Source organism: Podarcis bocagei, assembly GCF_964188305.1.
Source record: "Podarcis bocagei genome assembly, chromosome: 7".
Taxonomy (NCBI): domain Eukaryota; kingdom Metazoa; phylum Chordata; class Lepidosauria; order Squamata; family Lacertidae; genus Podarcis; species Podarcis bocagei.
In genome coordinates, this window is record NC_138132.1 from 57,290,771 (window position 1) to 57,307,283 (window position 16,513).

The window sequence follows — 16,513 nt, forward strand, 5'->3', positions numbered from 1 at the left end:
GGGTAAGTGTGCACAGACTTGCTTCCTTAAACTCTTATTGGAAAAATCTTTGCTATTGAATAGTTGATGGAGCACAGTATTTAATTTCATAGATAATAAAATGTGACCTTTTCTGTGGATGGGATCTCCCTTTTATAACCCTCTCCTCAATGAATGTCCTAATTTGCTTTGTAGTCTCTTGCTTTCTGTAAAGGTCAAGGCACTATCTGTAGTGTATGTACTCTTATCTCCCCCTTTTTTATTAAAGGCTTATGTGGACACAGAAGCTCTAATCTATTAAGGGAGAAATTAAATTCCACATTAAAGTGGATCAAACCATGTTTAATCTGGGAGTGGATTGAAAATGGAACAGCCAAAGGCAACACTCAGAAAGCATTAGAGGTTTCAGGCTACTGAGAGAAAACAAATTTCAATACATATTCACGTGTGCTTAAAAGTGATTTGCTTCCTTGTTGGTGGGAGCTGTAGCAGCAGAAAACATCAAAGGAAATCCATGGTTGCTATGGACAGCCTTAGATATACTTACATATATTGTGCTTTGGAGATTACCGTATTGGCCCGACTATAAACCACACCTTTAAAATTCAAGGAGGGGAATGAGAAAAAGGCAATACTCAAATATAAGCCGCTCCCTTATAATTCTGTAGGCACTCACACCTGTTCTCTTTTACCATAGGTCTGTTTCAGCAGCAACATCGTAAAAGCCAACTTTTGTAAGGTTGCGAATTTAAGCCGCACTTTAACTTTTCATGGGCGGAATTTGGAGAAAAAGTTTGGCTTATATTCAGGCCAATACGGTATATACAGGCAGAGAAACACAAAGATGGGGAGGTGTTTGAACAAAAAAGAGCCCAGTTGGATGGGGCCATTGGCCCATCTAGTCCAGCATCCTGTTTTCACAGTGTCCAACCAGATTCCTGTGGGAAACCTGCAAGCAGGACCTGAGCATCTCCCCTCCTGTGTTTTCCAGCAATTGGTATTCAGAGGCATACGGCTACCAACAAAGGAAGCTGGATTTTTTAAAATGCTATAGAAAAAAAGCTATAAAAGCTCTTAATGAAAAATTCTATTCATGACAGATCACTTCTCTATAGTGCCATCTGGTGTCACATGTTTATAACACACTTATAATGATATAATCAACAAGTGTAGCTGAGTCCCTAGTCATCGTGGCTCATAGCCACTGATAGCCTTATCCCTCATGAATTCTGTTAAAATCATCCAAGTTAGTGGCCATCACCAAGGTGAAGGCAGTGGTGGCCTTTCTTTATTTTTTCAGTCCCCAAGATGATTTTATGATTTCCCCCTCCCTCCAAAATTTCCATACTTCTCTCTCTCTCTCTCTCCCCCCTCCATTCTGGTGGCATGTTTGGAACTAGCAAATCAAAAACCTCCACTGATCTGCCCTGGTGTGCCCCAGACATGCCTCATTTTGTCCTCTCCATCATCAGTGCACTGAAAGTGGAGCAGGGACACCACAGATGCAAGGGGGACAAACTACTCCATCTATGAAGGACAAGATCCTACTGACCCAGGCATGTCCTCCTGGGAACCATAAGATTGCAGCCTGAGCACAACTGCAGGTGATAGATGATAGATAGATAGATAGATAGATAGATAGATAGATAGATAGATAGATAGATGACAGAAAAGCAAAATATCAGAGCAATATAGGATTCTGCCATATTGAATTAAGTCATTGGTTCATCTAGGTTAGTGTTGTCTGCACACTGACTGGGAACAGCCCTCCAGAATTTCAGGTAGGGGTTAGTTTTCCAGCCCTGCTTGTGGATTCTAAGGACCTTATGCATGCAAAGCAGATGTTCCACCACTGAGCTACGACCCTTCTTCCTTTTGTGTATTATTTTTTAAAAGGTATTGCTTTGAACTTAAATAAGATTTCAAATTTCACACTGCTGAAGCAGTTTATCAGTTAAAGGCTTTTAGTTTACTTAACATGTGTTTGAAGTTACCAGGCAGCAGATTTATATTTATTTCTTTTTTGCAAGTTATTTGTCACACTGCAGGTATTCTCTCCCCATCCACCCCCACTTTCTGTCACACAGGATGGAATGCCTCTTCCAAGATGATGCTTGCTGTGACACACGCATGCATCATCCGCAAACAAAGATGCTATGCATCTTACTCCAGAAGTATGCTTACCCATTTGCAAATATATGCAAATGTCACTGATAAGACAAATTGACTAGAACTCATATGATAAATCAACTGAAGGCTTGTTTAAAGAGGAGAAAAGTTGCGCAAACTTCCCAATTTACCAATGTGGGCTGGGGGAATAAGAACATAGGATGCTGTCTTGTACCGAGTGTTGGACTTCTGGTCTATCCAGCTCTGTATCATCCACAACAGCAGCTCTCCAGGGTCTCAGACTCAAGGGATTCTCCCACTCCTACCTGGGGATGCCTGAGACCAGGGACCTTTTGCATGCAAAGCACATGCTCTACCACTGAGCTACAACCCTTCTCTTTTAAGATTACATCTGTGCAGAGTGTGGTTGCAAACTAAAGCAGGTTTGCATTTAAGTGCCTATGGTAGTCATAGGTGACTAGGAATTCTGTGCAGGTGGGTGTGAAGATAGCTCCCTCCTTTGCATGCATTAGAGAAGTACAGAGGGCTGCTGTTGGAAGGGCAGAGCTTTCTGTCCCTGCCCTGCCAGCAGGCTAATGACATTTGTGGGCTTGTCTAAATCTCCATTTGCAGAGAATACACAGGCACACACTTTCCCATTGACCACAGCATTGGGGGCTATTTGGTTTATGACAGGGTTAGAGAGCCTCAGGCCTGGGGGCGAAATGTGGCCATCCAGGACTCCACATCTGGCTCTCAGAACTCTCCCTAGGCCACACCTCTCACCAGCCCCACCCTACACCTTTCTCATGTTCATTTGCCTTGCTGGAATGTTCCCTTGAACTCCAATACTGCCCCTTGCTTGTCAGGATGAAGGGACATAAAAGGCTGTGTGAGTGTTTGTAGAAATCAGCCTACTGTACAAATTTGCTCTGCCACTTCTACCTCTGGCCCACCCACTAGTGGCATATGGCCCCCAGAATGTTGTTCAGAAGAGAATGTGGCCCTCAGACTGAAAAGGGTTCCTCACATTGGTGTATGCCGTGGACTTGCGTGGGGGGTGGGCTATTTAAACTGACATGGAAGCCCACTCTCTCATGCCTACAAAGGAGAACATGAATTGGCTTCTTCACCTTACCTTCTGGATGGTCAGAGATCAGCTAAGAAGATAATGCTATCTACTCTATCTATCTATCTATCTATCTATCTATCTATCTATCTATCTATCATCTATCTATCTATCTATCTACTGTATCTATCTATGCTGCAGATAAACAAATAGAGGTGAGCTTAATTACCCTCCTGGAGCTCTGTGAATCTTCATTTCCAGTCTCCATGTTTGATGCAGAGAAAATGACAGGTGATATGAGGAAGATGCAAGCAAAATAACTAAAAAGTGCTGCCTAATAATTCAGTTAGGAGTTGTCTTTCCATCTGCTGTAACCTGTTTATATACATCATGATGCCTGAAATTAAATTACTGCAGATTGATTCCACCTAAAACACACTATTTGGAAAGAAATCAGGCAATTAGTGGCCATGGCAACCCAATTAAGCTGCATTTACACCCTTTATTTTAATTGCTCTATTAATTGAAGAGGGAAAATAAATGGAATGCTCAGCCTTTACTTGTCATTTTAAGTTTTAGCAAAATATGAATTGCAGAGAAAATATCATTGAAATTAGTCACTATGAACTGCAGGTTTGGGGAAAGAGAAAAATTAATTTGCAGCAAACTGGTTTTAAGATGGATGGCGCACGTTAGTAGCTATTTGATAAGAGCTTTGCTTTTTGAAGTATAATTACTCAAATGTAGAAACTGAACACATTGTTGAAATCTATGAGTGATTGTAGTTTTAAAGGGCAGTTTGTTTTTTTATGAATTGTTGAGTGAAATATATGTTAGGGAGGATGGAGTGGGCTGGGGAGACACTGAGATTCAGCTCTGCATTATGGATCTGCTTCCAAAAGTGAGAGGAATGCATTTAAATTGGAGCATTTTGTATCAGCTGAAGATGCACAGAAATGATTGATTTTAAGTCAAGTGCAGAGATATTAACAGGATCACATGAAGTGAAATCAACTAGTAAGGCGGACCAGTCAAGAAGATTGGAAGACCAAGGACTGATTAACACTTGCGCGCCTGCTAAACGTTGGCTCATTGTCTTGTGGTGATGTTCATGCCTGTGGTTTTAAGATCTTCCAGAGCAGCAATCCCACCAGTTTCTTCCCTCTCCTTTTCCCTCTTCATTTTACTTAAAAAATATAGGCGACAAGGAGAAAAGAACACTGCATAACAATACAATAAGACCTCTAATTAAATCAGGGGTGTATAACCTGGTGTGCTCTTGATGTTGCTGAACTCCATCTCCCCTCAGCCTTAGTTAGCATGATCAGTCATCTGGTATTAGGGAAGTTGTAGCCCAGCAGTGTCTGCAAGGCCACACTTAGCTAGTGTGTGCATAATAACTATTGGCAGACCTGTCCTCCATGATTGGCCTAATTATTTCACAACATGCTGTGGCCATGAGTCACATGAGTTCATTCTTCTGTGTTGAACAACAGAGCTCCCTATTTGTTTGTCTTGTACTCATAGCCAATCAGTTCCTTTGGATCAAGGGTCAGCAAACTTTTTCAGCAGGGGGCCGGTCCACTGTCCCTCAGACCTTGTGGGAAGCCAGACTATATTTTGGAGAGAGAAAAAGAATGAATTCCTATGCCCCACAAATAACCCAGAGATGCATTTTAAATAAAAGCACACATTCTACTCATGTAAAAACATGCTGATTCCCAGACTGTCCGCGGGGCGGATTCAGAAGGCAATTGGGCCAGATCTGGCCCCCAGGCCTTAGTTTGCCTACCCATGCTTTGGATGGTTCAGATGCTAGGAAGCTGTAGCCCTCCATATGTTAGTAGACTCCAACTCCTATAGGCTGCAGCCAGCATGGCCAATGGTCAGAGATGAAGAGAGCCAGAGTCCAAAAACAACTAGATCCAACAAATCCACAGGTGAACCACCCCTGGATTTGAACCAGGAAATACCCTCAAGTGTCTATAGCAGAGGTGGAGAACTGTGGCCCTGCAGATGTTGGTGAACTCCAACTTTCATCAGCTCCAGTCAAGGATCAGGGATGAAGGGACTTTTAATCCAACAACATCTGGAGGGCCACAGGTTTGCCACATCAGATTCACCAGAAATGTTGATCTCTAGAAATGTTCACCAAGAATAGACCGCTGACATACAATGCAGAAGATGGTAAAGATCTAACATTTTGCACGCAATTCTATTCTTTTAATCCAGAATTGTGGGCACTGCCATATATTTATTCTAGGTTTTGTTGTTGTTTAATCGTTTAGTCGTGTTCAACTCTTCGTGACCCATGGACCAGAGCACGCCAGGCACTCCTGTCTTCCACTGCCTCCCACAGTTTGGTCAGACTCATGCTGGTAGCTTCGAGAACACTATCCAACCATCTCGTCTTCTGTCGTCCCCTTCTTCTTATGCCCTCAATCTTTCCCAACATCAGGGTCTTTTCCAGGGAGTCTTCTCTTCTCATGAGGTAGCCAAAGTATTGGAGCCTCAGCTTCAGGACCTGTTCTTCCAGTGAGCACTCAGGGCTGATTTCCTTAAGAGTAGATAGGTTTGATCTTCTTGCAGTCCATGGGACTCTCAAGAGTCTCTTCCAGCACCATAATTCAAAAGCATCAATTCTTCGGTGATCAGCCTTCTTTATGGTCCAGCTCTCACTTCTGTACATCACTACTGGGAAAACCATAGCTTTAACTCTACGGACCTTTGTTGGCAAGGTGATGTCTCTGCTTTTTAAGCTGCTGTTTAAGTTTGTCATCACTTTTCTTTATTCTAGGTTAATAAACCTGATAAATGAATGTGACCTTGCAAAGGGACACATTTCTGCATATAGATAGTTTGCAACTCCCTTCCCCACCATTTCAACTTTCTCGTCCTTTTATGCAAGCATTTAGATTCCTCCCCATTACAAACTATGCAGCATGTTGTTTTTAATAAAAGTGTTTGGTTTTTTTAAAGAGGAATGCCATCTTTTCGATCCACCTAGGGATTTGGTTGGATGGCCACATGTCAAGTTCGGAACCATCTTTGGGTATTTTCTGAAGCACTTCTTTCTCTTTCTTTTCACAACGATATTAAATACATACACAAAGCAGCCCACAGAGTGTAGCAGCCATCACATCCCTTAAATGCAAAGGCAAGGAAAAGGTTGAAATGAGAGCACTGGGGTAGGAAAATCCAAGTCTAAGCTCAAGGTCACTGAGGTCATCACAGGCCTAAATTGTGCTCTTTGATACATAGCAGTGAATTCGGAATAAATTCCACTGTCTCCTATGAAAGAGCTGTCTACGTGAACTGGGTTGAAATATAAAGCATTGAAAGCACTGGAAAGAAAGAAGAAAAGTGTTTAGATTTTGGGCAACTCCCCCCCCCCAACCAATATACACAAAAGTGCTTCCTGAATCTGAGAATTTTAATTGGAGTTCTGTACAATGGGTGTTGCATGTGGTTTTTCCAATGCAGCTTTTTTTCAGATGGAGGAGGATGGAATGACTTGTCAAGCCAATAGCCACTTCTGGGGACTTCATTAAAGCTGATGGGTTTGAATCAGGGATAGTGTGAGGTTTTGGAATGGGGGCTGAGCAGCTCACAATGTGAAAGTAATCTGGAACTGCACTGAAGCACAACAATTTTTGAATATGGGTGGGATGAAAATAGAATTAATCAAAAGCCAATCAGGCTTCTCCCCCCAAATTCCTACTTAACTGTGAATGGCATCTGGATAAGCCCCCACTACACAAGGGTAGGAGGGCAAGATGCCACTACAAAGAAGGAGGACGAGTCAGAAGAGGGGCTAACCTTCTACCCCATGCCAGTTAGCCAAAACAAGCCACATGGTGAAGAGCAAATACCTTCCCACCCTTGGAGGAAAGCAACATGAGACTTCCTCCTTCATTGAGTTGGAACAAAACCACCCCCAAATAAAGTTGTGAGTGATGTTATTATACATCTTCATTATCTTATAATTATAGCATGCCTTTGTTCCATCTTGGAACCGAAAGTGGCATAGATGTGGTCTCCAGGAAGTCACCTATCCAGGCCATAAGAAGACATGCTTAGCTTTAACAATATGGTGGCCTTGTGTACTTTCGGTCCATACCCTGTGATTTTGCACTACAGCAGGCAGGGACGTTGCTCTCATTAGGCTGGCGAGTCAGCCGTCTTGGGCGGAAACCTCAGAGGGGTGCAGTACTGACCTTTGAGGGGCACAGCTTTATACAGATTAATTTTTGTTACATATTATAAATTCCTGATAATATGTTACTTTTGAAGAACTTTATCATTTCTATAAGACATCTGTTTTTGAAAATTGAAGTTAGAAAAACATTGGGGATGCAAATAGTTAGCCTTGCCTAGGGTGCAAAATAGCTTGGCACTAGTACTGAAAAGGTCTGGGAACCTCAGACCTGAAGGCCAAACATGGACCCCCATGTGTCTATCTGGCCCTCTGGACTCTATCCAGGCCACACACCCACTAGAGCTGCACACATCACCACCCTTTTTTCAGTTCATTCGTAAGTATTCTTGCCTAGCCTGCAAAGTCCTTGATCTCTGAAAATGCTTTTTGTTTGTCTAAATGTCAGCAAGCATAGACTTTGGCCTTTCGAATTTCAGCGGTGTGAGCCCAAAAGCCAGTGCCCCCTCACTTCTCACCTTCTGTTCTGTATGTGCACAATGCCATAATTGTGACACACTGTGGCATGCCACCCTCCTCAGCTCAGTGCCCAGTGTGGGGGAACCATTCTCACTGCCCTAAATCCACCTCTGATGTCCACCTACTTTAGCCACTGGGCCCAACCATCACTGGCATGTGGGCCCTGGATGGTCTCCAGAAAAAAATAACCCCCCATCTCTGCGATCCATCTACCCTGTACTTTGCAAAATGTCTGCAAGCTTTGCAGAGAAGATAATTGTCACCTTAGACTTGCTTATTGTCCCCCCCCCCATTACTAGCAATTTTGCGAGAGTGAGATCAGCCGCTTAAACTTCTTAAGATTATGTTCACTTCCAGCTATACCACAGCTTTAAGAAGTGTTCTGTTAATACAATTCATTAGCATGGTTCTTTCTTTCTTTTCCCCCTTCTGTGAGATGACAATAACTTTGTCTCTAAGAAGGGCTTCCAGAATAATTTAGAAATTCTGATTAAAGTTCCTTTAAAGTTCCTTTCTCCTAATTGCCACTGATAAGAAATTCTCATAGAAAAGGGATTTAGATAAATGTTCTATGGTATTGCCAGACACAAAGAACTAGCGGTTTGAAGCTACCCCCTGATCTAATCAAAAATATTCAATCTCATTAATAATACTGTCTCTCTGTATTCACAAATGGCTGCTTTTGACTCTACTGTGTTCTTATTAATTGCACACATTTTTACTGTCATTTTAGCATTTTCTTTCTTGGTCGTCCTATGGCCATAGATTACATTCTACACATGTACAATCTGTGTACACAAAAGGGGTGTCTGCACATTGCATTCAATGAGTGTTCAGCCTGTGTATCCATGAACATGAACAGTTGAGCTGTACACTTGTAAAGTCAGTCAAATGTATCATTCAACAAGTGTAGTCTGTGTACCCATGTACACAATAGTTGCACTCTTTCACGCAAACACCTGTACCACTTTAGAGACAGCTTATACCTGTGATTAACATAACATGTGAATGAGCCTAAATAGTTGAGCTATACGCTCATACAATTCAAATGCAACATTCAGTGTGTACAGTCTGTGAACACAGTAGATAAGCTGGAGAAATCAATCACTACACACCATTTCACACCGGGGGTACATGTGTGTGTCACACATTCCATTCAATGAGTATACAGTCTGTGAGCTGTACGTTTGTACACTTATTCATGTGACTTCCAATGAGCATAAAGCCACTGTACCAGCGCACAGAAGGTGAACCGTACAAATTGGCAAGTGCGCATCCTTTCACAAGAACACTTGTACCTGTGTCAAGACACTTGTACCTGTGTTCAGTTTAACATGTAAATGGACCTATTGTTAAGCTAGTTTGCTACTGTGTTGAGCAGAATTGCTCAAAATAGCTGTCTAGGATAAGGACCCCGAGATCATCTGTAGAAGCATCTCTGGTCATTCTGCAAGTTGGTGAGCCACATATGACCTTCTGAGGGCCAGAGACCAGTGGTGGGTGGAGCGAGAGGCAAAGGAACGGATGTGACACTTTAGCTTTGTATGGTAGGCTAGTTGTGGTTCGAGAACCCGATCCCCCCCAAAGTGGAATGAATACACAAGGACACGTGATATAAGGTTAATGGGCAAGGAAAGGCCACAACTTTATTGATTACAGCAAGTGAAAAGGTATTGGCTTAGGCATTGGATTACGTCAGCTGACTCCACCCCCTCAGTGAGGGGTGAGTCAGAAACAAGGGGGGTTTATTCACCAGTAGGTGGAGCCTGCTGATGCTAATCCAACTATAGGCTCTCCCCTGATGTCACCGAGGGTCGTGCCATGGCCTCCCGCCAAGCAGGCATCGGACAGAATACATGACCGCCAGATTCCTTTAACGGAATACCCAAAAATTGAAGGCATAGGCGATGGCCACACCTAGCTCTTCGACACCACAACACATTTTTTCCAATTCCTAACCTACCCACCAATACCACGAAAGTTGTGACGATTGCTACGAGGTAGGCGAAAAAACCAAAAAGCCTAATGCCAAATGGAAAAATTCCTACCAGGCCCCCCAGACAACCAGGGCGACCAACCTAAGGTCCATAGCAAGGCCAAGGAAACTGAAACCCTGAGCTAAAAAGGAGTGGAGGGTGGGTGACTCGTGACGGGACGACGAAGAGTGAGGCCGAGGAGGGGCTGGCGCCGCAGCATTTAGGCTGCTGTACACGCCCCCTCGGAGGCACCTGGTTGGGTGCTTGCTGATGGGCGTGGGCGCCAGCCAGGTGAGTGGGAGGCAGGGGGCTAACGCCCCCTGCTAGAGGTGGAGCTTGGGCTCCTGCCCACCACTCCCCTCTCTTCCAGGAGGAGAGTCTTTTCTACATACACTGTCACACCCCTTTCTATCCTGTATCCAAACAAGCAAGAGGAATTGTTAAGAGTTCAGGGACACATTCCAGGCAGGCAAAAACACTCAAGGAGGCTAGTATTTTATTGAAGTGTTATATTTCCTGGTTGTTGGTGTCAAAAATTTACTTTACTTTTGTTAGCATCCTGCTAACTTTTGCTAGATCCCACCCCCACCCCGATTAAAAGTGGTTTATAAATGACTGGAAATCTGTTTATTATTTACATGGAGCATTTATAGCATTCAACAACATTGTAGCATTGTACAAAACACACACACACATAGACATATTGGTGGTGGTGGGGTGCAGCATTTAAGTGCTAAGAAACCTTTTGATTAATTAAAAAGGTGACCCCAATAATTCAAGGAGCTGATTAAGTAACAATATATCTTTAATTTAAGTACTTAAAATACTGCAGATGACATCTTAAAAGAGGTGTTCCCTTTCACATGGGAAAAGCAGGAAGGAAGCATTTTTTTTTTTAGATTCTGTTTTCTGTGACATGTTCACCATATAAAAATAAAATGGGCTGGAGTCAGACTAACTTAACTGCACTCCAAGTGCCACTGAAATCAATGGGACTTAAGTTAATCAGTGTAAATATTGATTTCAGAGGACCTAAATGCAAAAAGCTTAGGCTGCAATCCTGTACACACTTAGTTGGAAGCCAGTGTCATTGAACTCAGTATGACTTACTTCTGAGTAATTGCTCGTTTTTGCAATCTAAAGTGCATTTCTGTATCAGTTTGCACTAAAAAGATATTGAAAATCCATATGCACGAAAATGCACATGTGTCCTCATATGCACAATTTTGTACGCACATTCCCTAATATATGCATTTTTGTAAGCCATTTCTCCAAATATATTGCTCATGTATAATTTTTTCTGCGCACTTCCCGCCCCCAACACACACACATATTTTGAAACCTCGCACCATCCCTGTTTCAAACACATCAACTTTAATGCAGCCTCTTTTGGTTGGCAAACTGCAGTGAAAAATTCCAAGAAGTCTGCATTTCAAAGGATATCTGCATTTCAGTTCACATCCTGTTTCAGGAACTGCAAATTAGATGGCAAATGCATCTTCATCCTTACTTCTGAGTAGTTATGTATAGGATTGCACTGTTAATCCAGCCCCAGTTGAGTAAGCATGCCCCACACATTTCAAGCAACTTTTCTTTAAAGATGCCAATTTATGCAGATTTAATTGGTTAGTTGATTAAGACTTTTTTTAAATTGGCTGATAGTCCTAAATACTGTTATTACAAAAACGTTCTGTCATCCTTACGAAGATGTCAAACTTACTCTTGATAATTCCTTCTCTTTGTTGACTTGATCCAACTGTCTCATATACTGTATATATTTAACATGTCTTTATTATTATTAAATAAGTTTTTATTTATACTCCGCCCTTCCCGGTTTAAAAGCTGGGCTCAGGGCAGCTAACATCAAATATAAAACATTGATTAAAATGTGACTTAAAAACAGCATAAAATACAACATAAATGCAGCATCAATGTCAATAAAATTCAAAAATTCAGGGGTCATTTTTTTTTGGGGGGGGGAAACCCCAATCCATAAAATCAAATGATCACCAGGGCTAACTGGCCAAGTTGGTCCTACTAGGGCCAGCAAGGAGACCAGGGAAGAGTTTAAATGTGGGGTCCCAGAAGGGTTTCTCCATAGAAAAGAAAAGGGAAAGGGAATAGAAGATCAGGCTGATTCGAATTGAAGGCCAGGCAGAATAGCTATAGAAAAGCTATTTAGGTAGTTCCTAAATACACTTTTATAACTGCAATAGAACGAATAATGAGACTATAGTATAGTTAACTTAGTGGTTAATTCAGCTCTGGATGTGTCTGTTTATCTCTAGCTTGTCTTTTGATGTATTTCTTGCTGCAAAGTTGCTAACCAGTTATAGTTTATGACCTTGACATTTGCTTGTTTTCCTTTTGGAATTCTGGTGTATTTCATGTAATTGGTTATAAATAATACACATGGATGATAAGTCACCAGAGCACACAAGAGGCAATTTTCTGCTCCTTGTATTGTACATATTAGCCGAGGGATCCTTAAAACATTTAGGGGGTAAAGATGACATGTAAACAAGATAGAGCAAATGAAAATGGTATCTGCAGATGGAGAAACAGGGCCAGATTTGTAATGCTATTGGGTTCTAAATTTTAAAAAAGAATGCGACATTTTGTTAATATAAGATAAAAAAGGGGGCATAGCAGAAAATAGTATCAGCCCAGTGGAAATAATATACACTGAATTAAAGATAGTGTTTTAATTAAGTGCATGAAAGACTGTCTTTTATGATCATATTTCAAATATTCAAATGCCTGTTTTTTCATCCATTCTCCTCTGACATGGCTTAATAATATATCAAGAACAAAAAAAGGGGGGGTGTATAGGAGCCTTTTTGAAAATTCAATTAGTCCAGCACTAAGGGGGAGAAATAATTTCTTTTTCATTAAAAGGAATTCAACCCTTTACTCCTTGTGATGAGAGAGTCTTGAATTCTGACAATTCTGCCTTTGTTATGCATGTATGTATCTGTAACAGATGAGGTGTCATCCTTGGGATAATTTATCATCCTAACAACTAATATTTTATTACAGTTAGTGATTTCTTGAGATCTAAGGAAAGAAAGCATTATTTCCCCCCTTTTCCTGCCAAACTTGTCAGGAGCCATTTTGTAGGCATGCCTGTTTCTCCAGCAGGGTTCTTGGGACTTTGGGACTTATGGGGCATTCAGATGTGGCAGACATTGTGTTGTTCTCCTCATCCAGCCTCCTCATCCAGCCCCCACCTGCCTGCCTTCATACGAACAACCAATCAGCAGGTGGCTCTGTCCACTATTAGCTCTGGATCAAACTACTGTTGGTCTCTGTACTTTAACCCTCCCAATCCCAAAGGACAACAGTAACCACTGTTTCAGAGAAGAAGAAGAGTTTGAATCTGATATCCCGCTTTATCACTACCCGAAGAAGTCTCAAAGCGGCTAACATTCTCCTTTCCCTTCCTCCCCAACAACAAACACTCTGTGAGGTGAGTGGGGCTGAGAGACTTCAGAGAATTGTGACTAGCCCAAGGTCACCCAGCAGCTGCATGTGGAGGAGCGGAGACGTGAAGCCGGTTCCCCAGATTACGAGTCTATCGCTGTTAACCACTACACCACATCAGAGCAAGCCAGCAGCATGTTTGATGGATTCAATGCACTAACAGTGCACTAATAGTACCCCCAGAGCTGTGTCTGTGCCTTCTGCATTTATATGGTCATTTGTAGCTAAGAGATGTGAGGATCCCTTACTGTTTGAGAATGTTTTGTCTTGGTGGCGGCACAGAGAAGTCATTTCATTCTCCATTCACATATGAACCTATGTATCACATGGAAAAAGAATTATGTGAACCATGGACTGCATGGAGACAGTTATAAGATGAAACTGAAAGGACTGCCTGTGCTTGCCCTCCCTACCTACACTTCCAGTCTGTTGCACAAAGGAATCCACAGCCCGTTGCACTTGCTCCCCACCCCCAATACTGTGTGAATGCTTTGCAATTTGTATTATTTTTATTGAAGTGGAGGAAATATTCCAAGAGCACATAGAAGATACATGCAAGTGCATGCGTTTACTTTTGAAAGCAGTTGTTTCGAAAGAGCGTGCGTGTGGCAAAAGTGAGTAGTAATGAGAAATCACACTTTTCACCTTTATATAAGGCCCTTGGATCAACTTTGGAAACTGATGGAAAACACCTGTCAGCCCTTTGTTGGCCTAAGTAGAATGAGGTGCTGGTCTTACGTCTGCTCCCAGAAGACAAGTGTCTATATGGTTCTCACAGTACCTCCAGGGGATCTGTTTCAGACACTGAGTGACAGATTGCACTGACCGCATGGTGTATAAACTACCCTCTCAACCTCTGTGTCTGGTTACTTCCAGCATAGGTGTAAAGTGCATTGGCTGTCAGTTGCATGAAACCTGTTCTCTCTCTCTCTCTCTCTCTCTCTTTCTCTCTCTCTCTCTCTCTCTCTCTCCCCCCCCCCACACACACACACTCTTCAATAGAATAGTGCTCATTCTCCACTGTTTTGCTGCTGTTCTTACCTCTCTAAACAAAACTGAGAAGAAACAATCTTGCTATGGGTGTAGGTGGATGTCAACAGCTACCAAGACAGTCGCATCCCAGGCCCTCTGAAAGCTTCAAGTTCCACTCCAATAAAGAGCTGGGGGGGTGGATAGGCTCACACTGGAGAAAATAGGAATGTATTATCACCAGCAATTTTTTAAGGCACCTGTTGGCGTGTCTGATGCAGGTTCCCTGGGAGGGAGAGTGAAGAAAAAGACTGGGAGAGAGCAAGATGTCAGCAGCAAGGGCATTTCTGTCCCAGAAATATCTGTCCCTGGAAAACTGGTGGGAAATATTGTTAACGATAAAATAACCAAGCGTATAGAAGAATAAGCCTTGTTGAAGCTGAGTCAGCATGGCTTCTGCAAGGGCAAGTCCTGCCTCACTAAGCTATCAGCTTTATTTGAGAATGTCAACAAGCATATAGTTAGAGATGATCCAGGTGGCACAGTGTACTTTGGTTTTCAAAAAGCTGTTGGCAAGGTACCTAACCACAAACCCAGTCATTGGAGCCTCCAAGTAAGGCTAATCTAAGGTCAGTTCCAGGAATTACGCAATTACTTTTAGTTTGAAATTGCCCTTAATTGCATGCTCACCTGTGATTAAACCCCATTGACTTCACAGTTTGAGCAAACATGCGTAAGATTGCACTATTAGTGCTCTGTGTAATGCTTACCCACAATATGGCTTTTTTCATTTCTCTTATATTTACTGATTTATTGATGGATGATGATGATGATGATGATGATTATAGTTGCCAATGGTAGAATGTAGTGGGGATGAAAATAGTGTGTGCATATAGACGGGCCAATGCTCACCAGAAGGAAACACAGCATTTAAAATGTATAGCATTGGCTGATGGATGTCTTGATCATGCAAGACAGTGGTGCCTTGGTTTAAGAACAGCTTAGTTTATGAATAACTTGGATTAAGAATGCTGCAGGCCCGGAAGTAGTTGTTTTGGTTTGTGAACTTTGCCTTGGAATAAGAACACCTTCCACTTCCTGTTGAGTATGTTCCGTTTGTAAACTGAGTCCCCCGCTGCTATGGGAAAGCACACCTTCATTTAAGAATGCTTTGGTTTAAGAACAGACTTCCGGAACGGATTAAGTTCATAAACTAGGGTACCACTGTACAGTGTACATAAATGTCCAATTCACAAAACTCTGCTACTTTTCCCATAGGTAGCCCTCCTGCAACAGGGACAGGGACACTGCAGATTACTTTGGAAGATGTTAACGACAACGCCCCCTCTCTTTATCAAGCGGTTTCATCTGTCTGTGAAGATGCGAAAGATGTGAAGGTCATCTTTGGAGCCTTAGACAAGGATATTCATCCTAATGCCGAACCATTTAAATTTGAGTTGAGCAAGCAGTCTGGACAAGATAAAGTATGGAAAATCACAAGAATCAACAGTAAGTATATTAGAAATAGTACTCCCTTCCATTATTCAATCTTTTAAGTACTCTCTCCTCCCCACACCTTTTATCCATCCCAACTGTTATCCACAAAATGGATCATTGTTAAATTTCTCAACCATTCTGTCCGATATTTCCATTATATCTAAGGCTACTTTCTTATCTGTAATTAACTGTTATATAAAAAACTGGTCATCCTTAAAAATTTCTCAGTACTTATGTCTGAGATTCCAATTCAATATATTATACCAAACTTGGGTCTCCAGCTGTTTTTGGACTACCTCCCCCATCATCCCTAGCTAGCAATACCAGTAGTACCAAACAGCATTAAACTTTGTTACTAAGCATTTTCTTCATATTTTCCTCTTCTTCCTTCTGGGATTTGTGTTATGCTTCCAAGTCTGCCTCCGCCTCACAAAAAAGCTTTGATGACACATACACACCATATATGTAAAGCACAATTTTTGCATGGTTGCAGCATACCATTTTCCCCAGAGCTACATTTCCCAGCACCATTAAATCTACATTTCCCGGGAATTTTTGTGGGGAGCAATTTGTGTTATTTGTATGGTGTGGCAGATGTGCAGCTTCCCACTTCATTCAAGTGCCCCTGTTTTGTTTGAAAAGCAACAAAGCACCTGAAGCTCATTTGAAAGTGGGACCAATGTGCTGAAATACAACCTGAAGACAGTCCAACTAAATCTTGGTCGTGGGAAATGGCCAAGCAGTAAGAATTTTCTG

General features: G+C 42.1%; 1 protein-coding gene across 2 annotated transcripts in view; it reads left to right on the forward strand.

Annotated features, from left to right (window-relative positions):
• The window catches only part of CDH13 (cadherin 13), a 715,034-nt gene that overhangs the window by 680,799 nt on the left and 17,722 nt on the right, over nucleotides 1-16,513 (forward strand). For both annotated transcript variants that reach the window (XM_081201168.1, XM_081201169.1), the window contains exon 12: nucleotides 15,539-15,769. In XM_081201168.1, the coding sequence (XP_081057294.1) occupies nucleotides 15,539-15,769 (231 nt within the window). The remainder of the gene's footprint in view (nucleotides 1-15,538; nucleotides 15,770-16,513) is intronic.